Source organism: Giraffa tippelskirchi, chromosome 5, assembly GCF_054371585.1.
Source record: "Giraffa tippelskirchi isolate mGirTip1 chromosome 5, T2T-mGirTip1v1.2.pri, whole genome shotgun sequence".
Classification (NCBI taxonomy): domain Eukaryota; kingdom Metazoa; phylum Chordata; class Mammalia; order Artiodactyla; family Giraffidae; genus Giraffa; species Giraffa tippelskirchi.
The window spans coordinates 168561210-168588832 of record NC_137279.1 but is presented as its reverse complement, the minus strand read 5'-3'; the positions used below and the strand labels follow the sequence as shown (position 1 = coordinate 168588832).

Below are 27623 nucleotides of genomic sequence, written 5' to 3'. Positions count from 1 at the left end.
TGTGGCCGCACTGCACCATGGCTGCAGTGATTTTAGAACCCAAGAAAATAAAATCTGCCCCTGTTTCTATTTTCTCCCCATCTATTTGCCATAAAATGATGGGACTGGATGCCATGATCTTAGTTTTTTGAATGTTGAGTTTTAAGCCAGCTTTTTCACTCTCCTCTTTCACCCTTATAGAGAGACTCTTTAGTTCCTCTTTACTTTGTTGTCATTAGAGTGATATCATCTGCGTATCTGAGGTTATTGATACTTCTCTTGGGAATCTTGATTCCAGCTTGTGATTCATTCAGCCCGGCATTTTGCATGATGTGCTCTACATAGACGTTAAATAAGCAGGGTGACAATATACAGACTTGACGTACTCCTCTCCCAATTTTGAACCAGTCCATTGTTCTGTATCTGAATTAACTGCTGCTTCTTGACCCGCATCCAGGTATCTCAGGAGGCAGGTAAGGCAGTCTGGTATTCCCATCTCTTTAGGAATTTTCTACAGTTTGTTGTAATCCACACAGTCAAAGACTTTAGTGTAGTCAATGAAGCAGAAGTAGATGTTTCTTTGGAATTCCCTTGCTTTCTCTGTGATCCAGTGGATGTTGGCAATTTCGAACTCTGGTTTGTCTGCTTTTTCTAAATACAGCTGTACATCTGGAATTTCTTGATTCACATACTGCTGAAGCTTACCTTGAAGGATTTTGAGCATTACTTTTCTATTTCTAGTATGTGAAATGAGTGCAATTGTACGGTAGTTTGAACATTCTTTGGCATTGCCTTTCTTTGGGATTGGAATGAAAACTGACCTTTTCCAGTCCTGTGGCCACTGCTGAGTTTTCCAAGTTTGCTGACATATTGAGTGCAGCACTTTCATAGCATCATCTTTTAGGATTTTAAATAGTGCTGTTGAATTCCATCACCTCATTAGCTTTGCTCATAGTTATACTTCCTAAAACCCATTTGACTTCACACTCCAGGATGTCTGGCTCTAGATGAGTGACCGCACCATCATGATTATTCCGATCATTATGATCTTTTTTGTATAGTTCTTCTGTGTATTCTTGCCACCTCTTAATCTCTTAAAGGAAGTACATGTTACCAAATCTCAAGTCTCTGCTAGCCCAAATTTGGAGAACTCAGGATTTAACATTTAGCAGTCAGAGCATATTAATCCCATTCTCCATGCAATCTGAATTTTTTTTATGGCTTTTGCAGTGTGACCTTTCTAGCTTCTTTTCACTACATTCTTACACTAATTCTTTTTTCACCTCAAACTGAGTTACTTAATTGCTCTTTCAGATTCTTGTGCTTGGGATTATACTTTTTCTTTTTTCTCTTTTATATATGTCCTGTTTCCAAGTTTATGTAAAATTGTCTTCGAAGCCCAGCACACGTCCTCCTGCTTCCATGAATTCAAGTTTGCTGCATCAGCCTGTAAAATATCTTTGTACTCTCAATTTATTTTCTACTACTACATAGTAGTTTTCAAATACTTTATCATATACTGCTAGTTAGATATTCATGTTTGCTTTATCGCTTTCTAATTTTTCCAGCTAGATTATGTACTTTTTGGAGGCCAGAGCTATCATTTAATCTCATATTCCTCAACCTCGATGCTTTTACTGTGGTATCACTTAGCCATGTTTTTATTGTGTACCTACTGCATATTTATCAGCATGTTTTTATTGTGTACCTATTACATATCAAGTGCTCTGCAAAGCTAGGACTAACACTGATGGGAAGAAATGGTTTCTGCCTGAAAATTTCAGGTAAATCATTGCATTTCAGTGTAATAAATGCTTTGATAGAGATATGAACAAAGTGCTAAGGAAGCCTTAAAGGTTAATGTTGCTACTGAGAGGAAGGGGCTTCCCTGAGAGCAAATCGTATCTATGTAATTTCAGGGCTGTGATTATCAGATTTACTCTAGGAAGAAAGCAGGAAAGGCAATAATTGCAAAGTGCTTTGTTTCTTACTTCTCTAATTAGATGTACACATAGCACTGTAACTTGGGAAAGTAGCTATCATAGTTGTGATCTATTAAAAAATAAACATTAAATGAAATTTTGATTATTGATAGAGTATAAAAACATTGATTTATATGGCAAATGCATAATTTCTGCCAAATTTCCTCAGTATAATTATGAACCTAAGAAATAATGTGTTGTAACATGGTTGTAAGCAGAGTTTCACATACTGTAGGAAACTTTTAAACTTGTTGCAGACAAATTTCAAATATATACAAAAGTAAATAGAATAGTATAATAAATTCCTATATACTCATTACACAACTTCAGTAGTGATTGACATGCTGCCATTTTTCATTTATATGTCTTCATTTATTCCTCACTCCCTGCTTCATTGTTATTTTTTTTTTTTACAGATTTTTAAAGCTAAAATTTATACATTAAATGTATAGATCTTAAATGTACAGTTTTGACCAAGAGATATATCTGTATAACCCACATCTTAGTCATGATGTAGATTATAGAACTTTCTGTCTCCACAGAAAATTCCTTTGTTTCCTTTCCACTCAATTACTATATCCTCATCACTGTTCTGATTTGTTTTTCACTTTAGATTAGCCCCTACCCCATGCTGTGCTTAGCCAATCCAAGGCCTACACGATTACTGCACTCCCTTGCCCAGCTCATAGGACAGCCTGCCAATCGCTTTAATTACGTTAACTAGATTGAGGTAGAATTCTTTCGTTGTTTGAAATCTTCTGAGATATTACCATTTGGTGATATATAATTCGGGGAACTGTCTTAAATGTTTTCTGTTATCCTTAGCTAAAAATCAGAAACTTCATATCCTAGAAATATTCTGTTTTCACATATCCTAGGTAGATTTTACTTTCAGAGAATATTTGCAAGTGTATTTCAATAACTTAGTCCTAGCCTTATTAGTGTTACCAACAAACTTACTGTAATTATTTATTTTTTCAGATGAAACTGTTTCTCCTATTTTATTGGATACAAAGTGGAATAAGATTCTAGATCCCCCTTCTCATCAGCTGTCATTTAACTCTGCATTGACCAGTGTGAATGAACCTACAGTTTCTGAGTCACAGCCACAACTGAAAGTCTTCTCTCTGGCTCATTCAGCTCCTCCTAACACAGAGGGAGAGGACCACTGTGCTAATGGACAAGACTGTAGTCTGAATCCAGAGATCAACACAATGTGGATTGATGAAAATGCAGTTACAGAAGACCAGTTAGTTAAGAGGAACTGTAATAGAGATGATCAGTGCAGTACTGTCGAAGTGGGAGAGAAGAAATGTGGAAACCTAGCTTGTCTGCCAGATGAGAAGAACGTTCTTGTTGTAGCTGTCATGCATAACTGTGATAAAAGGACATTACAAAGCGATTTGCAGGATTGTAATAATTATAATAGTCAGTCCTTCAAGAATGCTTTTAGCTGTTCACTGGATAATGAAAATAGACAAACTGATCAGTTTAGTTTTAGTATAAATGGGTCCACTGAAAAAGATATGAACTCAGAGAAACAAATGGATCCATTGAATAGACCAAATGCAGAGGGGGATTCTGATAAGTATATATGTACTAATTCTGATAATCTAGCCAGTGTTTGTTCCCCTTCACAGTTACAGGATGATGAAAATATAGATAGAGACCCCTCCATGTCTGTGATTACAAGCTTAACACTAGATTCAGTAATCTCATCCCAGCGAACAGAGGAAGGTCCTGCTGTAAAGCAAGAGGACTCTACCCCAGATGAGGTTCTCACTGGCAAAACCAGCTCTCCTAGGACAGACCTGGGGAGTCCAAACTCCTTTTCTCACTTGAATGAGGAGATTTTGATGAAAAAAGAGCCAGCAGAGGAGAGGACAACTGAAGAATCCACCCAGTCTGCTTTACCTTTACTTCTCAAAACTGACATGCCTAATGGGTCTGGCAGGGATGATAACTCTGAACAGGTTTCAGATTGTCTTGTGCCCAGTGAGGTTAGAGCTGATGACAAGGAAGGTTGTAAACATGAAGAAATTCTTAGCACTAAAGAACTTCTTAATATGACAGAGCATTTCTCTGAATCTCAGGAGATGACTAACTGGAAATTGACTAAACCAAACAAGATGGATGACAGCCAAGTAAAAAAAGAAAATGAGAAGTTCCTGCAGATGAATCAGCCGGAAGACACCTGTGATGATAGTGGAGAGTGTGATAGAATGGCAGGAGCAGGTCTAGATTTAAAAGGAACTTGCATGAATGAAAGTGAAGGATATGATTTCTCCACTGTTATGGATACACCAGCAGCAAATTCATTATCTAATTGTTGTGATTCCTATGGAATGCAGAGCCCAGTTGTTTGTTTTGTTCCAAAGACTTTACCCTCCAAAGAAGATTCAGTAACAGAAGAAAAGGAAATAGAGGAGAGCAAGTCAGAATGCTACTCAAATATTTATGAACAGAGAGGAAATGAAGCCACAGAAGGGAGTGGACTACTTTTAAACAGCACTGGTGACCTAATGAAGAAAAACTATTTACACAATTTCTGTAGCCAAGTTCCATCAGTGCTTGGGCAATCTTCACCCAAGATAGTAGCAAACCTGCAATCTATCAGTGTTCCTTTTGGTGGTGCAAGACCCAAGCAACCTTCTAATCTTAAACTTCAAATTCCAAAGCCATTATCAGACCATTTACAAAATGACCTTCCTGCAAACAGTGGAAATACCACTAAAAACAAAAATGATGTTCTTGGGAAAGCAAAATTAGGGGAAAACTCAGCAACCAATGTATGCAATGCCTCTTTGGGAAACATCTCTATTGCTGATACAAATGGGGACCATTTAGAAAGTTATGAATCTGGGATATCCAGTAGACCGTGCCTTGCATTAGCTCCAGAAAGCCCAGATAATGATCTCAGAGCTGGTCAGTTTGGAATTTCTGCTAGAAAGCCATTTACCACTCTGGGTGAAGTGGCTCCAGTGTGGGTACCAGATTCTCAGGCTCCAAACTGCATGAAATGTGAAGCCAGGTTTACATTCACCAAAAGGAGGCATCATTGCAGAGCATGTGGGAAGGTAAGTTGTGTGTGTCAGGAATCTGGCATGTGCATTTTACAGTGCTCAATTAAAAATTAATAAAGGTAATATAAGGATGCATGCTTAAGGCTGAGATGAGATTACAAATAGCTTTTGAATATACAGTTCTAGTAAATTTCCAAATGAAAAATGGCCTCGCTGATTCTTAGTGTTTATATAATTTTCTTGTTGTTGTGAAGATTTAAGCCGAATCAATTTTCATGAAGAGATGAGAACTGAAGAAGTGGTAACTTTAGTTTCTATATTGATATGTGCTTAATGGAATAGCTTGAAACAAGGAAGTTATCTTTTTGAATAAGATTTTAAGAAATTTAAGAAATGTTTATAATTGACATTTTCATTTTTTTAATTCTTGAGTAAATTGAATATTATGCTTAGAATCTATCTCAGTTTTTACTATAGAATTTTTGCCATTGTACTAGCCATTCTGGAACTTACTGTACACATATTTTTGTCTTTTCCCCCCATATAACTTTGACTCAAAAGACTTGAAAGCTATTGATCCTTGTGACAACGTAATAAGGATAATTGATATTCCTTAGTTCTCCCAAAATTCTGTTAGCTAGTGACACATCAATATACTAGTGTTTTTTTAAGCAAGAACCACAAACAAGGAGGAATGGGATTTTGTATTTTTTAAAGGAGTGTAAGGTTTGGTGTCAGGTCTGGATTTGAACTTCAGCTTTATTACTATTAACTATATAACTTTATTAAGCTTTGTGTGCATGCTAAGTTGCTTCAGTTGTGTCTGACTCTTTCTGACCCTGTGGACTGTAGCCTGCCAGTCTCCTGTATCCATGGGATTCTCCAGGCAAGAATACTGGAGTGCGTTGCCATTTCCTTCTCCAGGGGATCTTCCCAACCCAGGAATCAAACCCATGTCTCTTACATCTCCTGTATTGGCAGGCAGGTTCTTTACCACTAGTGCCATGTGCCAAGTTTGTCATAAGAAAAGAAACCAAAAGATAACTTTGATTGGGCTGCTCTGAAGATTAAATGAAATTACATGTAATAGTAAGTGCTCAGTAAATGACCTCTATTTCTCTTCCTGCCTGATTTACTGGTTTGTCTGAATTAATTAGATTGCCATCAATTTCAAGGGACAGACTATCTGGCTCTCAGTGACTCAAACAAAAATAACATTTATTTCACATAAAAAGAAGCCTGAAAATAGAGACTTTGCTGTGTCTGGGTGTAGAGTCAGGGTTACTGAAGTTCTCTTGGTCTTCCCTTCATGGTCTCAGTATAATGTGGCCCAGCTTTAAGCATCAAGTCCAACCTGACGACTTCCTAAGTACAGAGAGACTGGTCAGTGGCAAAAGAGCCTGTTTCTCTTGCCGGCCTCTTATCAGGGAGGAAAGAACCCCCAGCAACTTCTTTCAATTTATTGGCCACTTCTAGACCACACGTCCAATTTAGACCAATGACTGACAACAGGGAACGGGATTGCCAGGATTGGCAAAGATCAATCATGATTCATCCCCTGGGGCTGAACAAATATGGTAGCATTAGCTCCAGAAAGCTCAGATAATGAAAAGAATATTAAAAAAATACAAAATCCTATTTCCTCCTTATTTATAGTTCTCGCTTAAAAAAACCTAGTATATTGATGTGTTACTAGCTAACAGAATTTTGAGAGAACTAAGGAATATCATTTGTCCTTATAACGTCACAAGGATCCATAGCCTTCAACTCTTTTTTGAGTCATAGTTATATGGGGGGAAAAGACAAAAATATGTGTACAGAAAGTTCCAGAATGTCTAGTACAATGGCAAAGGAAAAGGGGAAGAATGGTTCTTGGGTGGACATTCAACAAGGGCTACTATAAAGTCATAGAACAAACGAACCAAATAATGGGGAGCAGAAAGTTGTTAAAACTGTGACTGGTCTGTTAGTCTCTGATTATTAAAATTTGAAGAAAATAATGTGTCTATTTCCTAAATACTTTGCAATCTGAAGTAATCCTGTGGTCAGTAGCCTGAACGGTTACTTTTCTGTTAGGGGATTAGAGGCATCATTTTTTTTGTTTTTGTTCATGTTTTGCTTACTGTGTGTAACACTTTGTGAAAATTTTGCTTTCTTTTTTTTTTTTTTTTTATAAATTTATTTATTTTAGTTGGGGGCTAATTACTTTACAATATTGTAATAGTTTTTGCCATACATTGACATGAATCAGCCATGGGTTTACATGTGTTCCCCTTCCTGGACCCCCCCACCCACCTCCCTCCCCATCCCATCCCTCTGGGTCATCCCATTGCCCCGGCCCTGAGCCCTTGTCTCATGCATCGAACATGGAATGGTGTTCTGTTTCACATATGATAATATACATGTTTCAATGCTATTCTCCCAGAACGTCCCACCCTCACCTTCTCCCTCAGAGTCCATAAAATTGTTCTATGCATCTGTGTCTCTTATTCTGTCTTGCATATAGGGTTATCATTACCATCTTTCAAATTCCATATATATGCATTAGTATACTGTATTGTTGTTTTTCTTTCTGGCTTACTTCACTCTGTATAATGGGCTCCAGTTTCATCCATCTCAGTAGAACCGATTCAAATGTATTTTTTTTAATGGCTGAGTAATATTCCATTGTGTATATGTACCACAGCTTCCTTATCCATTCGTCTGCTGATGGACATCTAGAAATTTTGCTTTCTTAAGCAAATAATAAAAATGCTTTTGTTTCAGGCCAGCATATTCAGATGTAATGGCTAAATAGGTAATTAAGTGAATTCAGAAAGAAAATGGTGGCATAAAAATGCACATAAGCTGAAAAATTACATGGAATTTTTGCTGAGTGGAATTTGTAGAATTTATAAATTTATCATTCATATGGATTATGGATTCATATTCCATTTTTTTTTCTTTCCATCTCCATTTTCCTCAAGGATATTCTGAGGATTGTTGAGATAATGTCAGTAAAAATCCTTGAGCGTCTCAGAAGAAAGGAGCTTATAAGTGTGGGTATAGTTTTTCTAGACAGTAAAATAATCAAGTGATACTTGGAAGATAGCTGGAAAAATATCCTAAGCAGTGTGATTTTGTAAAATAGTGTTTACTGTTGAAAAAAGAAATTAATTTGTACCATTCTAATATATCTACTATCCAGTAATTTCCAATACTTTTTTAACTTAATATCTATAGGCAATAAGTTCTCCTTACTGTAACAAGCATATATTAAGCACCTGCTGTATGAAAGTTTCTGGGCTAAGTGCTGGAGATTTGGAGATAGAATGTATGACCTCTTAGAGTTTATAATCAGAAGGATTGATTTTAGTGAGTGAGGAGTATCTGGATTTCCTGTAGTTTTGCAAAAATCCTAAAAAAAAAAAAAAAAAATAGTGAACTGCTGATCTGAGTAGAAAAATGGACCATCCCATACAATTTATAATACAGTATTTTAAGAGCCAGTTATGTGTGTTTATATTCATTCTCATTTAATCCCTATCACCATCTTGTAGAATGGATGGTTAATTTTTTCCTACTTGACAGATCAAGAATTAAAGGCTCAGAGAGGTCAAGGAATATATCCAAGGTCACACAGCTTGAAAATGGCAGAGCCACCTTTGGAAGAAAAGCTAGGACTCTTTCCTTCCGTCATAACTGCTTCTCCTAGCATGTCTCCTCATTTACAATAGCAGTATGAACAAAATGCTTTAGGAGCAGTAAGAAATGGGAGCTTAATTTTTCCAAGAATGGAAGGAGGAGTCAGGAAAATTGTAATATAAATAGCAACCATTTGGGCCTTCTCTGGTGGTTAAGACACCTCTGTGTTTCTGCTGCAGGGGTCTTGGGTTCTGTCCCTGGTGGAGGAACTAAGATCCCTCGTTCTAATCCTGCATGCTGCCTGGTGAGCATACCCCCCACATTTTGCCCCCTGCTAAAAGATAAAATGACTATTTGGAGAAGGAGATAAGAAAGTGGATATAATTTATGGATCAAAATTCTAATGTATGTGAAGAGAATGGGATCACAGCAGAGCACAGGTGGAGAATTAGCAATAGGAAAAGGGAAATCATTTTACAGAAGAATGGGCTGTGATAAAAATGCACTTGAATATAGGAGTTAATAGAAAATTGTGGGAAATTATTCAGCAAAGCTTAGGGCATATATTCAGCTCTTGATGAGTAGTATTACAGATATTGTTACATTTATCTTGGTATATTGTCATTAAGAAGAATATAAAATAATTATATTGAATTTAGGAAGGTATTAAAATATTGCAGTTTATTTCTATATTGTTACAGTGGACATTAAAACACCTGGATTCCATTCTTGTCTTCATTGTTAATTGGAAAACTATGTCATGCTCTAAAATGCTTAGCAAATGGGTTTTGTTTTATGATTTCACACAGTATTAATTCATATAATTGTTCCATATAGCAGCATAATCTCTATTTCTCCTGTATGATAAGTGATAAATTACAGAATAGAAAGAATACAGAAGAGAGTTTCCTGCTGGCCCAGTGGTTAGGACTTGGGGCTTTCACTGCTGTGGCCCTAGGTTCAGTCCCTGGTTGGGAAACTAAGATCCTGCGAGCTGTGCAGCGAGACCAAAAAAAAAAAGGAGTACAGAGAATTCCTTCCCTGGAAAGTACCCTCTAAGTTCAAATGATCATTGTTAATATAGACCTATATTTATTTCTTATGGAAAACACTGAATCTAGTAGATCATGGTTATTCATCCTCTGTCATGTTCCATTTGCCATAAATATTTTGACCCCTTTTTATTTGATTATTTGACTTGAAAGGGCTAAAGGAAGCTATTGAGTTTAAGAGTACAGGAAAGAGTTTTTTGAAAGTGGAAAAGAATTTCTAAAAGAAAAAAAAAGTTTTTTATCTTTTATTTGGTCATTCACAAGGTTTTGTCACACTTTATCCATTACCATCAGTGATGTGGCTGGTTGTTATTTACGAGATGCTAGCTGGTTAATGACTGTTCTATCTACTGAAATAGACATGAAAATAGCCTTTAAAAGTTCTTGAACTGATACTCACAGTGTAGATACTGTGTATTTGTTTAGGACAGTGTGCAAGATGAGAATAGCATTTTTTTTTTTAACACTTCTACTATATGAGGGTAAAGTGTCTGCGTGCAATGTAGAAGACCTGGGTTCGATCCCTGGGTCAGGAAGAACTCCTGGAGAAGGAAATGGCAACCCACTCCAGTGGGTTGCCTGGAAAATCCCATGGATGGAGAAACCTGGTGCAGGCTACAGTCCATGGGGTCACAAAGAGTCGGACACGACTGAGTGACTTCACTTTCACTATATGATAGGCTTATCTGGTCTAAACTAAACACAGTTCTCTGAGATACAGTTAAAGGGGAGAAAAGCGCCTCAGAAAGGAGAGTTTATAAGCGAGAGTGCATGGATTTTAACACAAATTTATTCAATTCCAAAGCCCCTTGCTCTTTTTACCACATTGGACATAGTAGCAAAATTTATCTGTATTTGGATTGCTTACTAGAAATATAAGTGATTGTCTTTGGGTGAACATTAGTTTTGGATGGTGGTAAAGGATTGGGAATTTGAAAGGAAGACAAAAATGTTAAGGGATTGGTGCTATCAGTGGATGGGAGAGTATAGCAAAGATAGCAGAATTTTAGGTTTTACTTCACTATTTGGTCTTGGACTACAAATTAAGAAAAGAACAATGTGGGTGCCAGGTCATAGAATGAGGAGAGATATACCACTCCAGTTTACTCACTACTTTTTCCACATTAATTGACTTTAACAGTATAACTCAAAATTGATGGATTTTTACTATGTTTGGGTAGATGGTGATTTGAAAAGACAGACCACAGAAGAGAACTGTAGGAGAGGTAGTTTGTAAGGAACACTGGAATGGGTATGAAACAGCTCTGGGCTTCTGTTTCCTCTGCTGTAAAAGGAAGGGATTGCTGCTGCTGCTATTGCTAAGTCGCGTCAGTCGTGTCCGACTCCGTGCGACCCCATAGACGGCAGCCCACCAGGCTCCTCCGTCCCTGGGATTCTCCAGGCAAGAATACTGGAGTGGGTTGCCATTTCCTCCTCCAGTGCATGAAAGTGAAAAGTGAAAGTGAAGTCGCTCAGTCGTGTCCGACTCTTCGCGACCCCATGGGCTGCAGCCTACCAGGCTCCTCCATCCATGGATTTCCCAGGCAAGAGTACTGGAGTGGGGTGCCATTGCCTTCTCCAAAGGAAGGGATTACATAGATTTTATTTCCTTGCAGCTCTGAAATCTTGTGTGAACTTCTGTGTTTAAAAAAGAAAGAAAAGGAAATGATAAGGTTTGTGCTAGCACTGATTTATCTCTGTAAAGTTATTATTAAACATACTTGATTAGCCAAGGTCACTTTGTGGGAAAAATATGCCATTAAACATTTTGTAATGTGCTGTGCTGAAAGTGTTTTCTGGAAGTCATCTTAGTTTGATTGAAATGCTGCTTATTATAGTACCACTTAATGGGCTAGGGATTGTATTTTTCAATTACTGTTCTTTTTTATTCATTTCCAATAGTACTAATCCTTTTACACGTGAATGATCATTGCATATAGTTTAAAGCAGATAGGTTGATGACATGTATAATGTCAAAATGGCATATTGAAAACTGATCTAGATTATTTTTAATATAGTTCTAGAAAGGTACCTCCCTCTACACACTGGGGATTATAGGTATTTAATGTATACAGAACATTTCTAAATGTAATTACAAAATGTTATGTTTTATATAAATTTATGAAAGTGATTTCATGTATAATGAACATTTCTAAATGTAATTATAAAAGTTTATGTTTTACATAAATTTATTTTTATATAACCAATATGTTTATATAATTTATATGTTTATATATAAAATGGTAAACTACAGTTAGTATTTAATGCCATACTTATAATTTGAATTACTATTCCACAGTAGTAATTTTGTCTATAAAGGTATATAAAAGAACTACATAATAATATTTTGATATTTTTGTCTTTATAGCATATTTTTAGTTTAAGTGAAAAATATTTTAAATAATTAAAATAATTTTTCAAATTTGAAATTGAAAATAAAACACATTTTTAGTTGAGAAGAAGAGGCCTGGTACTATTTTTGTTTTAAACAAAGTAATATTTATATGTTTAAAGATGGCAATCTTCTACTTACTTTTACAAATCCCGAGTCTCTAATTCAGCTCCCTGGATATACCCACTTTAAGAAATTAATAGCCTGTTTCTTAAGTTAAAGTATAGTTGGTTTACAATATTACATTAGTTTCAAATGTACAACATAGTCATTCAGTATTTTAATAGATTATACTTTTTTTGTTTTCTGACTGCACCATACAACTTGTGGGATCTTAGTTCCTCAAACATGGATTGAAACCATACCCTTGACAGTGAAAGTGTCGAGTCCTAACCACTGGACTGCTGGGGAATTCCCTATATTCTATTTAAAATTATTATAAAATAATGACTGTGTTTCTCTGTACTGTATAATGCATCCTTGTAGCTTATTTATTTTATGCATAGTGGTTTGTATTGCTACCTCTCAATCCTCTATTCTTATCTTGCCCCTCCCCTTCCCTCTCCTCAGTGCTAACCACTAGTTTGTTCTCCTTGTCTGTGAGTCTGTTTTGTCATACTCATTTGTTTTATATTTTAGATTTCATATATAGAGTTTTGTCTTTCTCTAACTCTTTTCCCTAAGCATACTCTCTAGGTCCATCCATGTTGTTGGGTAATGGCAGAATTTCATTCTTTTTAGTGGCTGAGTGATATTCTAGTGTGTGTGTGTGTGTGTGTGTGTGCGCGCGCGTGTGTGCGCGTGTGCGTGCGTGTGTGTGCATGTGTGTGCGCGTGCGCGCGCATGTGCGTGCCCATCCGTGCATGCACATGTGCGCTACATATTCTTTTTCCATTCTTCTGTTGATGAACATTTAGGTTGTTTCCATATCTTGGCTCTTGTCAATAATGCCATGATGAACATAGGAGTCCATATATTTTTCAGTTACTGTTTTCATATTCTTTGGCTGAATAACCAGAAGTGGGATAGCTGATTAATACGTTAGTTCTGTGCTTAATTTTTTGAGAGATCTCCATACTGTTTTCCACAGTGGCTATACCAATTTGCATTCCCACCAGTAGTTTATGAGGGTTCCCTTCCATGTCCTTGCTGACATTGTTATTTGTAGACTTCTTGATGATAGCCATTCTGAAAGGTGTGAAGGTGATATCACATTATGGTTTTGCCTTGCATTTTCCTGATGATTAGTGATGTTGAGCATCTTTTCATGTGGCTCTTGGCCATCTGTGTGTCTTCTTTAGAAGCATGTTCATGTGTTCTGCCCATTTTTAAATTTGGTTGTTTGTTTTTTTGATACTGAATTGTTTGGGCTCTTTATATATTTTGAATATTAATCCCTTACTGATCATATAATTTTCAAATGTTTTCTCCCATTCTGTAGGTTGTTTCTTTGCTTTGTTGATGGTTTTCTTTGCTGTACAAAAGCTTTTAGGTTTAATTAGATGCCATTTATATATTTTTGATTTTTTTTCCTTTGGCTTAGAAGACAAATCCAAAAAAATATTGATACAGTTTGAGTTAAAAAGTGTTCCCTAAGTTTCCTTGAAGTCTTATACTTTCCAGTCTAACATTTAGGTCTTTAATCCATTTTAAGTTTATTTTTGTAAGTGGTGTGAAAAAATATTCTAATTTTTTTTTGTAAAATAAATGTAGCTGTCCAGTTATCCAGCACTACTTATTGAAGAGACTGTCTTTTCTCCTTTGTATATTCTTGCTTCCTTTGTCGTAGGTTAATTGATGTAAGTGTATGAGTTTATTTCTGAGCTCTCTATTCTGTGTTGATCTGTGTGTCTTTTTTTGTGGCAGTACTATGCTGTTTTTTTAAAAACTTTAATTTTGTATTGGAGTATAGCCAGTTAACAATGTTGTAATAGTTTCAGGTGAACAGCAAAGGGGTTCAGCCATACATATACATGTATCCATTCTCCCCCAAACTTCCCTTCCATCCAGGATGCCACATAACATTGAGCAGAGTTCCATGTGCTATACAATAGGTCCTTGTTGGGTATCCATTTTAAATGTAGAAGTGTAGTACAATGCTATTTTTATGACTGTAGCTTTGTAGTATAGTCTGAAGTCAGGGAATGTGCTAGCCCCAGCTTTGTTCATTTTTCTTAAGATTGTTTTGGCAAGTCATAGTGTTTTGTGGTTCTATATAAGTTTTAGGATTGTTCTAATTTGGTGAAAAATGTCATGGTTATTTTGATAGGGATGGCATTAAATCTGTAGATTGCTTTGGATAGTACAGTATTTATCAAGATTACTTCTTCTGATTCATTTCTTCAATTTCTTCAATTCATTTCTTCAATATCATCTTCAATTTCCTTCATTAGTGTTTCATGGTTTTTAGAGTCTTTTACCTCCTTGGTAAGTTAATCCTAGGTATTTATTGTTTTTGATGCCATTTTAAACAAGATTGTTTTATTGCTTTTTCTCTCTGGTAGTTCATTATTAGTTTATAGAAAAGCAACAGATTTCTGTACATTAGTCTCATATCCTACAACTTTACTAAGCTCATTTATTCTAATAGCTTTTCAGTGGAGACTTTAGGGTTTTTCATTATGTACAGTCATGTCATCTACTAATAATGACAGTTTTACTTCTTCCTTTTCAATTTGGTTGCATCTTATTTCTTTTTCTTATCTAAATGGTGTGGCTAGGACTTCCAATACTATGTTAAATAGAAGTGATTAAGAGTGGGCATCATTTATCTTGTTCCTGATTTTAGGAGATGTTAGTTATTGTCGTGGGCTTCCCTGGTGGCTCAGTGGTAAAGAATCCACCTTTAGTGCAGGATACTTTGGGATTTATTTGTTTTTCTTTTTCTAATTGGTTTAGATTGTAGTTTAGTTTGTTTGAGGTTTTTCTTATTTCTTGAGGTAGGCCTATATCACCATAAACTTGCCTCCTAGAACTGCTGTTGCTGCATCTCAAAGATTTGGGAATGTTGTGTTTCCACTTCATTTGTCTGGGGTATTTTCTGATTTTCTCTGTGATTTCTTCATTGGTTCATTGGTTTTTTAGTAACATGCTGTTTAGTCTCCACATGTTTATGTTTTTCCCATTTTTGTTTCTGTAGCTGATTTCTAGTTTCATACCATTATGACTGGAAAAATACTTGAAGTAATTTCCGTCTTACATTTGTTGAGACTTGTTTTGTGACCTAGAATATAATCTGTCTTGGAGAACCTTCCATATACACTTGAAAATAATGTGTTTCTGCTTTTATGGATGGGATGTCGATATTTGTTAAGTTCAAATAGTCTAATGCATTCTTTAAGACTGATGCTTGCTTATTGAATAGACTTTTCCTTTTTTATAGCAGAAAAATTGAGCAGAAAGCACACTTCCCCTCAAGTGGACTTCATTATTGACATCTTGTACTAGAGTACTACATTTGTTGCAATTAATGAAACAATATTGATACATTATTTTATAAACAATGATCATATAAAAGAAATACATGCTACAGTTTTTGTTAGAGTTTGCTCCTTCAATTTTACAGTTCTATTGGTTTGATAAGTGCATGTTATCTACCTTATTATTATCATATAGAATAGTTACACCACGCCAAAAGTCCCTTGTGCCCCACTTATGTATTCCTCCCTTACTTTATCTGAACCCTGGCAACTACTGATCTTTTTACTGGCCCTATAGTTTTTGCTTTTCCAGAATGTCTTTTATCAATTGTTGGTATCATATATTATATTGGCTTTCAAACTGGCATCTTTGACTTGGAAATATACATTTAAGATTCTTCCCTAACTTTTTAAAAAATTGAGTATAATCGACATATAAGAATGTATTACTTTCAGGTATACAACATAATGATTAGGTATTTGTATGTATTGTGAAATGACCACCATAAGAAGTCCAGTTAACATCTGTACCATACATAGTTACAAAATTTTCTTATGATGAGAACTTTTAAGATTACACTCATAGCAACTTTCAAATTTGCAATATAGTATTATTAATAATAGATAGGATGACAGGCACTACACCCTATGATTTAGGTAGTTTATAAGTTCAAATTTGTGTCTTTTGAGCACCTTCATCTCTTTCACATATATTGCCACCTTGGCAACTACCACCAATCTATTCTCTGATTCAATGAGCTCATTATTTGCTGTTTTGTTTTGATAGTTTTTAGATTCCACATATAAGTAAGCTCATCCTGTGTTTGTCTATCTCTGACTTATTTCACTAGCATAATTCCCTCAAGTTGCATCCATGTTGTTGCAAATGTAAAGATTTTATTCTTTTTTATGCTGAGTAATAGTCCATTGTGTGTGTGTGTATACACATATACATACAAAAATACATACCAGAATTTATTTATTCATTTATCTATTGATGGACACCTAGGTTGTTTCCATATATTGACTATTACAAAAATGTTGCAGTGAACATGGTGGTGCGGGTATCTGTTTGAGTTATTGATGTTGTTTTCTTTGGATAAATACCTAAATGTGGAACTGCTGGGTCATATGATAGTTGTATTTTTTATTTTTTGAGCATCCTCTATACTGTTTTCTGTAGTGGCTGCACCAATTTTCATTCCCACTAACGGTGAACAGTGTTCTCTTCACATCCTTCCCAACATTTGTTATTTGTTGTGTTTTTGATAATAACCATTCTGACAGGTATGAGTTGATATCTCATTGTGGTTTGATTTTTATTTCCCTGATAATTAGGGAGCATCTTTTCACATACATGTTGGCCATTCTTATGTCTTCTTTAGAGAAATGTCTGTTCATGTCTTTTACCCATTTTTAATTGGATTGTGTATTTTCCTCCTGTTGAGCTATATGAGTTCTTCGTACATTTGCAATATTAACCTCTTATCAGATACATGACTTGAAAATATTTTCTCATTTTCCATATTGTCTTTTCATTTTGTCGATGGTTTCCTTTACTGCGTAGAAGCTTTCAAGCTTAATGTAGTCCCACTTGTTTATTTTTACTTTTTTGGTCATTGCAAAGAACAGAGTCAAGGAAGCTCCATGTCTTTTTGTGACATGATAACCCATTTCTTTTTATTGCTGTGTAGTGGTCTGTTGTATGGGTACACCACAAATTTGTTTATTCATTCAGCTATTGAAAGACATTTTGGTTGATCTAGTCTTTGGCAATTATAAGTAAAGATGTTATAAATATTTGTGTGCACGTTTTGACTAGATGTAAGTTTTTCATTTGTATGAATACATAGGCGCATGATTACTGGAGGATATAAGTTTCTCTTCATAAGTGTTAGTAGCTCAGTCGTGTTCAACTCTTTGCGACCTCATGGACTGTAGCCCACCAGGCTCCTCTGTCCATGGAATTCTTCAGGCAAGAATACTGGAGTGGGTAACCATTCCCTTTTCCAGGGGATCTTTCTGACCCAGAAATCAAACCCAGGTTTCCAACATTGCAGGCAGATTCCTTACCATCTGAGCCGCCAGAGAAGCTCTTCTCCTCATAAAAAACTGCCAAATCGTTTTCCAAAGTGGCTGTACCATTTTTGCATTCTCATCAGCAGTGAATGAAAAGTCTTGTTGCTCCACATCCTCACCAGCATTTGGTCTTATCAGTTTGGGATTTTTAGACATTTTAGTTAATTAATTTATTTGGCCACGGTGTGTGGCTTGTGGGATGTTAGTTCCCCAACCAGGTATTGAATCTGGGCCCTTGGCAATGAGAGCTTGGAGTCCTAACTGCCAGATACGCAGGGAAATCCCAAATTTTAGACATTTTAATAGGTGTAGTATCTCATTTTTGTTTTAATTTGCAACTCTAATGACATGATACTGAACATCTTTTCTTAACACCTATTTCCCATCTGTGTATCTTCTTTGGTAAAGTGTCTGTTTAAATCTTTTGCCTATCTTTTAATTGGGTTGTTTGTTTTCTTTTTAAAAATAATTTTATTTATTTATTTTTTGCTCTGCTAAGTCTTTGTTGCTATGAGAGCTTCTTCCTAGTTGTAGTGAGTGGGGGCTACTCTTTAGTTGCGATACATGGGCTTCTCCTTGCGGTGGCTTCTCTTATTGCAGAGCATTGGCTCTAGGCACGTGGACTTCAGTAGTTGTGGCATGTGGGCTCAGTAGTTATAGCTTCTGGGCACTAGAGCACAGACTTAGTAGTTGTGGCACACGGGTTTAGTTGCTCTGCACGTGACCAGCACGTGGGATCTTCTGGACCAGGGATCAAACCTGTGTCCCTTCATTGGCAGGCAGATCCTTTACCACTGAGCCATCAGGGAAATCCCATTTTCTATTTGCTTATGTGTTAATGAGAAACAATAGATAGTAAGAAATAGATGCTTTAAATAGAATATTGCATACAAAGTTAGTTTCCCTCATACTCTGCCTGAAAACCTGCCTTTCCTATCTTTTCACTGACATTATGAGTTTAACCATTCTGTCATGGTAAAACAGGATCAAGCACGCTGATTTCATCTTGGGTTCTAATGAAACTAGGAAATGTTTTCCATTGAAAAGACTGTGAGAGCTAAAAATCAGCCTCACCCATGTCATAGTGCTTATCATACAAAGTATTATCTTTGTCCTTCTCCCCCATTGGTCTGTAAGGATCTTGTGATTATGTTTCTTTTTGTATCCCCAGCATTTGGTGCAGTACCTGCTACCTACAAAGCGCTCAGTGAATGTTTGTTAATGAATAAATGAATCCCAGACAATTACTTTATTCAGTAAACACCAAGTGTCTGTCACTGTACTGGGTGCTGGTTTATACTAATGACATTGTGATCCCTATTCCCATGTAAAGATTAGTGGGAATAACCAAAAGCAAACAAACAGAATTGCAAATTGTGATAAGGCCTATTTAGAAAATTAACAAGGAGGGATACTGTATAAAAGGGACAGGGGGAGGAAGGTCTGGGTAGTCCTCTGAAAAGTAGCATTTTAGGTGATATATGAAATTTGAGGAATCAGTCATCAGAACAAGGAGCAGAATACATTAGGAAGAGTGAGCATCCTAGACACAGTCTCTGAGGTAGGAAAGCACCTCTTCAAGAAACTGAAAGGAATACAGTGTGGTTAAAGTACAACAAGTAAAAGAAATTGCATAAAAAGAGCTTAGAGAGGGACTCAGGGAATAGATCATTGGGCTTTGCAGGTTATGTAGGGAATTCAGTGAGAAGCCATGGGGATGCATGAGCTCACCTAGGGAAGAGTAGACAGAGGGAAGAAAAAGGGCCCAAGGCTGAGCCACTGAGGTCAAGTGGAGAAAAAAGACTCAGTACAAGTGACTGAGAAAGAGTGGCCAGAGAGACAGGTAGAAAACAAAGAAAATGTGTTGTCTTGGAAGTCAAAAGAAGAATGTAGTTTGTCAAAGGATGGGGACTATCACCTGTGTAAAATGCTGATCAAGGTCAATAAGATGTGGACAGGAAAAGGACCATTATACTTGACTACAGTAGGGTCACTTATAAAAGCTGTCTTGATAGAGAATGCTTTTTTCTATTCCGTGAATACAGAAGTAGGATGGGTCAAAAATGGGGAATTGGTTGAAAATGGAATAAGAAGTGAAGGGACTGAGAGATCCTTTTCAGATTTTACTGTTAAGGGAAAACAGAAAAAATTGGAGCAATTATTAAATGAAGGTGGTGATTATGGGTGAATTTTTTTAAGGATGGGAGATACTACTGTATTTATATAACATCATGAATGATCTTCTAGACAAGTTATTTTAGAAGAAAAAGGGGATTAATCAAAGGAAGAGAAAAAATTTTGAGAAGGCCAAAGAGATGACATCTGTGCATTTATTGTTAGGTTTTCAACAAGGGTAAGAAAGAGAAGGTAGGGAATTTTTATTTTTTTTTTTTGTATTTAGGTAAATGTATTTAGTGGTGAAAGCATTAAGAAATTTCTAAATCCTTGGCTCATATTTCACATAGAAAATATAAACATTGAGAGAAGGTGAAATAGGGATAGATGATGAAGGTTTCAGAAAGTTGTTAAGTTATTTTGGAGTGGGAAAGTAAAGCCTAGTAGAAAATTGAAATTTTCATAGACCGGTAAAACTTTGTATTAAACTTTCAGCCAAATTGTACTAGTCCAATCCTGTCTTCCTGGGATAGGGTTCATATTTGTCTTTGGGGACATTTTTAACCTGTTACATTGTCTTTGCAATAAAAGCACTTTCTATTGGAGAAGCAAGAAAAGTCCTAAAGGGCCCATCTATGTTGCCATCTGTTCATCCATTTCCATTTATTTGTTTACTCATTGATTCATTCAGTGAGCATTATTTATTGCTTACTGTTCTGTTTTTAATTAAAGAGAGGCAAAACAGTATAAGAATGGTCACTGTATTAAAACCTACTGCTAAAAAAAAAACATACTGCTCATGTTTCTGTAGATGACAAAGCTTCAGCATATGAAATATAATAAGTAACAAAACAATTACAAAGTTGCAGATGCTTTGCAGTTTGAGGCAGATAGATGATGATGGTGGTAGTGATGGCAAGGAGAATGAGATAATGTTCTCATTTAATGTTTATTGAATGTTTACCACTTGCCAGACACTTCTAAATGCTGATTATTTTATCTTATTTAGTATATGTTAACTCCTTAGGAGGTTCAGTTCAGTTCAGTCGCTCAGTCGTGTCCGACTCATTGCGACCCCATGAACTGTAGCACGCCAGGCCTCCCTGTCCATCACCAACTCCCAGAGTCCACCCAAACCCATGCCCATCGAGTCGATGATGCCATCCAGCCATCTCATCCTCTGTCGTCCCCTTCTCCTCCTGCCCCCAATCCTTCCCAGCATTAGGGTCTTTTCCAGTGAGTCAACTCTTCACATGAGGTGGCCGAAGTATTGGAGTTTCAGCGTCAACATCAGTCCTTCCAATGAACACCCAGGACTGATCTCCTTTAGGATGGACTGGTTGGATCTCCTTGCAGTCCAAGGGACTCTCAAGAGTCTTCTCCAACACCACAGTTCAAAAGCATCAATTCTTCGGCGCTCAGCTTTCTTTATAGTCTAACTCTCACATCAATACCTAGTGTTATAATCCATGTTTTGCAATAGGTTTAAAATGATTAAGTAACTTGTTCAAAATCACACAGCAAATAACTGTTTGAGTTAGGATTCTAACTCAGACTCTTTGACTTGCAGAGTCCACACTCCAAAGCAATTTGCAGTGGTTTTAGGAAAAAACAGAATAAGAGAATGGTGAAATTGAAGTCCTTAGTACTAGGGCCACTTCTCTAGCAACACCTGGACTATGACCACACAGTTCCTGGGCAGCCAGCTAAGAGGGAATCAGAAGGGAGCTGACATTTATTTAGTACATGCTCAGTATTTTGTTTATTATCTGATTTAATCTTTCTAGTAAACCTGTGTAAACGGTGATATTATCCCTACTTTACAGTTGAAGAAACTGAGTGGAACTAGAAACCAACCAAGATTTTTCTGGCTGTATAACTCATGCTTTTTCCCCATAAATGTGATGGAGAGGGTAAAAATTAAAAACCCAATAGATTTGTTGCATAGACATCACCCGTACCTTTGAGCATTTAAAGGTAATAATTTTTGTCCATTATTGTTCCTTTTTTCTCTGTTTTTCCCTGCAGAGTAGAGTGACAGTAGTATCAATACAAAAATAAAACACCCTCAAAAAAAAAAAACCTATTAAACTTAATATGTTATACTTTTATACACTTTTATACTTAATTCAAGAAGAAAGGTGAAGAAACCCTGATTTGTATTTTGCTAGATGGCTATTTGTTATTTTAAATAAAATTATACATTAAATTGCAAATTACTTTTGAATAACTTGATTTACAGTCAGTTTTGTTTACCGCTGAGGATTTTGGTGGTGAATATGGCATAACCTTTATAAGACCCTGAATTAAAAGAACTTTAAAATAATCTGTTGGCTTACAACCTCAGAGATCAATTTCTCAAGATTTTTTTGTCCTCCGGTCTTAAAACATAGCCACTTGGTTATGCTTCTTGGGAAGCAGAGAGGTAGTGAATTTCTCAAACTGCAATTGTGTTGAATTGTGGTGTTAAGAACATTGTAATGAGCTGTTGTTTTTCAGTCACCAAGTTGTGTCTGACCTCGTGACCCCATGGATTGCAGCGTGTCAGGTTTCCCTGTTCTTCACTATCTCCCGGGGCTTGCTCAAACTCAGGTCCGTTGAATCAGTGATGTCATCCAACCATCTCATCCTCTTGTCACCTCCTTCTCTGCCTGCCCTCAGTCTTTCCCGGCATCAAGGTCTTTTCCAGTGAGTCAGCTCTTTGCATCAGCTGGCTAAAGTATTAGAGCTTTAGCATCAGTTCTTCCGATGGATATTTAGGGTTAATTTCCTTTAGGATTGACTGGTTTGATCTCCTTGCAGTCCAAGGGACTCTCAAGAGTCTTCTCCATCACCACAATTCAAAAGCATCGAATCTGCGGTGCTCAGTCTTCTTTATGGTCCAACTCTCACATCTGTACATGACTACTGGAAAAATCATAGCTTTGACTATATGGACGGCAAAGTGATGTCTCTGCTTTTTAATACACTGTCTAGGTTTGTCATAGCTTTTCTTCCAAAGAGCAAGTGTCTTTTAATTTGTAGCTGCAGTCACTATCCACAGTGATTTTGGAGCCCAAGAAAATAAAATCTGTCACTGTTTCTACTTTTTCCCCATCTATTTGCCATAAAGTGATGGGACCGATGCCATGATCTTAGTGTTTTGAACTTTGAGTTTTAAGCCAGCTTTTTCACTCCTATGCACCCTCATCAAGAGGTTCTTTAGGTCCTCTTTGCTTTCTGCCTTAAAAGTGGTATCATCTGCATATCTGAGGTTATTGATATTTCTCCTGGCAGTCTTGATTGGCTAGTGATTCGTCCAGCCTGGCATTTCATATGATGTACTCTGCATAAAGAAGTTAAATAAGCAGGGTGACAACATACAGCCTTGACGTACTCCTTTCCCAGTTTTGAACCAGTCTGTTGTTCTGTGCCCAGTTCTAACTGTTGCTTCTTGACCTGCATCCAGGTTTCTCAGGAGACAGATAAAGTGGTCTGGTATGCTGTTTAAGAATTTTTCACAGTTGGTTGTGATCCTCAGAGTCAGAGGCTTTAGCTTACTTAGTCAATGAAGCGGAAGATGTTTTTCTGGAATTCTCTTGCTTTGTCTATGATCCAAAAGATGTTGGCAATTTGTACCTGATTCCTTTGCCTTTTCTAAATCCAGCTTGTAGATCTGGAAGTTCTTGGTTCACATACTGTTGAAGCCGAGCTAAAGGATTTTGAACATTACCTTGCTAGCATGTGAAATGAGTGCAATTGTATGGTACTTTGAACATTCTTTGGCATTGCCTTTCTTTTGGATTAGAATGAAAACTGACCTTTTCCAGTCCTGTGGCCACTGCTGAGTTTTCCAATTTTGCTGGCATATTGAGTGCAACACCTTAAAAGCATCATCTTTTAGGATTTTAAATAGTTCAACTGGAATTCCATCACCTCCACTAGCTTTGTTCACAGTGATGCATCCTAAGGTCCACTTGACTTCACGTTCCAGGATGTCTGGCTCTAGGTGAGTGATCACACCATCATGGTTATCTGGGTTGTGAAGATCTTTTTTCTATAATTCTTCTGTGTATTCTTGCCACCTCTTCTTAATATCTTCTGCTTCTGTTAGGTCTTTGCCATTTGTGTTCCTTATCACGCCTATCTTTGCATGAAATTTCCCTTGGTATCTCCAGGTTTCTTGAAGAAATCTCTTGTCTTTCCCCTTCTATTGTTTTCCTCTATTTCTTTGCATTGCTCACTTAAGAAGACTTGCTTATCTCTCCTTGCTATTCTCTAGAACTCTGCATTGAGTATATCTTTCCCTTTCTTCTTTGTCTTTCACATCTCTTTTCTCAGCTATTTGTAAGGCTTCCTCAGAAAATCACTTTGTGTTCTTGCATTTCTTTTTCTTTAGGATGGTTTTGGTAACTGCCTTCAGTACAATGTTACGAACCTATTATGTAGCTTACTAGCTGTATGACAGAGTAGTTTTACTTCACATTTATTTAACTCTGTTAATTATGAATGAATACTTTCATAGAATTTACGAGTTTAGATGAGATAATAGATGTATGTTAAGTGCCTAGTGTTCATATAGCTTCCTGTGAACTTGAGCAAGTCATTTAATGATCCAAATTTAGTTTCCTCTGATAGAAAATAAGGTAATATATCCCCAGTTCTCCCTATATCACAGAGTTATTTTGATAATGGGAAGCCTCTGAAAATGTAAATTGGTAATCGTGGTAACTAGATAGATTCATTATACCTAGTTGAAGAAGAGGTGATTGCTCTCTGTCTTTAGTAGGACCTCATCTCTTGTTTCAGTTATGTAAGATACAGGATACTTACTGGCCATAAAAACTGTATTAGTAAAATTTGCACTGGTCGGAACACCTTTCTGCCTGTATGAAGTTCTCTCTGATAGGGATTAATGAGTTCTCAAGAAAATAAATCTTAACAGGGAGCTAAGGAGATTCTTGTTGCCTGGTATGGAAGGGAGAAGAAAGTAAGATTGTTGGGAACCAACCCTGGAAAGTGGAAATAAGGTGCTGAAAATTGGCATGGCCAATTTTTGGTGGCCTAGTTTGATTCCCTGCAGCTGGGGCTGTGTTTATTTTTATGGTTAAACTGTGTATTTTGATCTTTCCTGGCTTGCATAGCAAACCAATGAAAGCAGCTGGTATGATTATTATTCCACACATAAGGGTAGTAAAAAAACAGAAGTGAAAGCCCAGAATTCCCAGTCTTTGTTTATTTCACCTGTTACATTGCCTCTTCAAACAGAAATAGCAGATGTTACTAATCTAAACACCCATGCTATGTGATTGTGGATATGAATGTTGCCTAAGAACAGCTTAGATTTTTTCTGCTCCTATATATTTGCTTCCCTAGTGGCTCAGCAGTAAAGAATCTGCCTGCAGTGCAGGAGGCAGAGATGCGGGTTTGATCCCTGGTTCAGGAAGATCCTCTGGAGGGGGGTATGGCAACCCACTCCAGTATTCTTGCCAGGAAAATCCCATGGACAGAGGAGCCTGGCAGGCTACAGTCCATGGAGTCACACAGAGAGAATGTACTGGTCATAGTTAACACCCTTTTTCAACAATACAAGAGATGACTTTACACATAGATATCACCAAATGATCAGTACTGAAATCAGATTGATTACATTCTTTGTAGCTAAAGATGGAAAAGCTGTATATAGTCAGCAAAAACAAGACCTGGAGCTGACTTTTGGCCCAAATCATCAGCTCCTTATAGCAAAATTCAGGTTTAAATTGAAGAAATCAGGGAAAACCACTAGGCCATTCATGTATGACCTAAATCAAATCCCTGATGATAATATAGTAGAGATGACAAATAGATTCATGGGATTAGATCTGGTAGACAGAATGCCTGAAGAACTGTAGACAGAGGTTCGTAACACTATACAGGAGGTGGTGACCAAAACCATCTCCAAAAAAAGAAATGCAAGAAGGCAAAGGGGTTGTCTGAGGAGGCTTTACAAATAGCTGAGGAACGAATAGATGTGAAAAGCAAGGGAGAAAAGGAAATGTATAACCAACTGAATGCAGAGTTCCAGACAATAGCAAGGAGAGACAAGAAGGCCTTCTTCAATGAACAGTGCAAAGAAATAGAGGAAGATAACAGAAGGAGAAAGACTAGAGGTCTCTTCAAGAAAGTTAGAAATATCAAAGGAACATTTTATCCAAAGATGGGCACAATCAAGGACTGAAATGAAAGAAGCAGAAGAGATTAAGAGGAGATGGCAAGAATACACAGAAGAACATACCAAAAAAAGATTTTAATGACCTGGATAATTACGATGGTGTGGTCACTCACCCAGAGCTAGACATTCTGGAGTGTGAAGTCAAGTGGGCCTTAGGAAGCACTGCTGCCAATAAAGCTAGTGTCAGTGCTGGAATTCCAGCAGAGCTATTTAAAATCCTAAAAGATGATGCTATTAAAGTGCTGGAGGAGGACATGGCAACCCACTCCAGTATTCTAGTATTCTTGCCTGGAGAGTGTACATGGACAGAGAGGCCTGGTGGGCTACAGTTTATGGGGTCACAAAGAATCAGACATGACTGAGCAACTAAGCACACAGCACAGGAAGCATTACTACGAACAAAGCTAGTGGAGGTGATGGAATTCCAGCAGGGCTATTTAAAATCCTAAAAGATGATGCTATTAAAGTGTTACACTCAATATGCCAGCAAATTTGGAAAATGCAGCAGTGGCCACAGGACTGGAAAAGATTAATACTAAGGAATGTTCAGACTACCAGCCAATTGCACTCATCTCTCATGCTAGTAAGGTTATGCTCAAAATCCTTCCAGCTAGGCTTCAGTAGTACGTGAAGCAAGAACTACCAGATATTCAAGCTAGACTTAGAAAAGGCAGAGGAACCAGAGATCAAATTGCCAACATTTGCTGGATCATAGAGTAAGCAAGAGAATTCCAGAAAGGCATCTACCTCTGTTTCATTGACTATGCTAAAGCCTTCGGCTGTGGATCATAACAAGGTGTGGAGAACTCTTCCAAGAGATAGAAATACCAGACCATCTTACCTGTCTCCTGAGAAACCTGTATGTGAGTCAAGAAGCAACAGTTAGAACATTATGTGGAAGACTGGTTCAAAATTAAGAAAGGAGTACGACAAGGCTGTTTATTGTCACCCGTTTATTTAACTTGTTTGCACAGCACATTATGTGAAATGCCGGGTTGGATGAGTTATAAGCTGGAATCAGAATTGCCGGGAGAAATATCAATAATCTCAGATATGCAGATAATATGACTTTTATGGCTGAAAGAGAAGAGGAACTAAAGAGTCTCTTGATGAGGGTGAAAGAGGAGAGTGAAAAAGCCAGCTTAAAACTCAATGTTAAAAAAGCTAAGATCATGGCACCTGGTCCAATCACTTCATGGCAAATAGAAGGGCAAAAGGTGGAAGTAATGACAGATTTCCTCTTGGGCTGTGAAATCACTACAGATGGTGACTGCAGCCATGAAATTAGAAGATGATTGCTTCTTGGCAGGAAAGCTAAGGGCTTCCCAGGTGGCACTAGTGGTAAAGAACCTGTCTCCCATTGCAGGAGACTAAGAGACCTGGGTTCAATCCCTGGGGTGGGAAGATCCCCTGGAGAAGGGCATGGCAACCCACTCCAGTACCCTAGAGAAGGGCAATGCACTCCAGTATTCTTGCCTGGAGAATTCCATGGACAAAAGGAGCCTGGAGGGCTATAGTCCATGGGGTCGCAAAGAATCGGACACCACTTGGTGACTGAACAACAACAATATTGACTCTTTAAGCAGAAATAGCAGATGTTACTGGTCTAAACACCCATGTTGTATGATATTTTGAACAGAAATTTTGCCTAAAGACAGCTTAGATTTTTTTCCCCCTGCTATGTATTTGCTTCCCCGGTGTCTCAGTGGTAAAGAATCCTCCTGCAATGCAGGAGACATGGGAGATGTGGGTTTTGTCCCTGGGTCAG

The 27623-nt window shown here is 37.1% G+C and overlaps 1 protein-coding gene across 7 annotated transcripts in view; it reads left to right on the top strand.

Annotated features, from left to right (window-relative positions):
• Positions 1 to 27623, top strand: part of ZFYVE9 (zinc finger FYVE-type containing 9) — a 168263-nt gene that overhangs the window by 71230 nt on the left and 69410 nt on the right. For all 7 annotated transcript variants that reach the window (XM_081485364.1, XM_081485362.1, XM_081485360.1 and 4 more), the window contains one exon: positions 2943 to 5038. In XM_081485364.1, the coding sequence (XP_081341490.1) occupies positions 2943 to 5038 (2096 nt within the window). The remainder of the gene's footprint in view (positions 1 to 2942; positions 5039 to 27623) is intronic.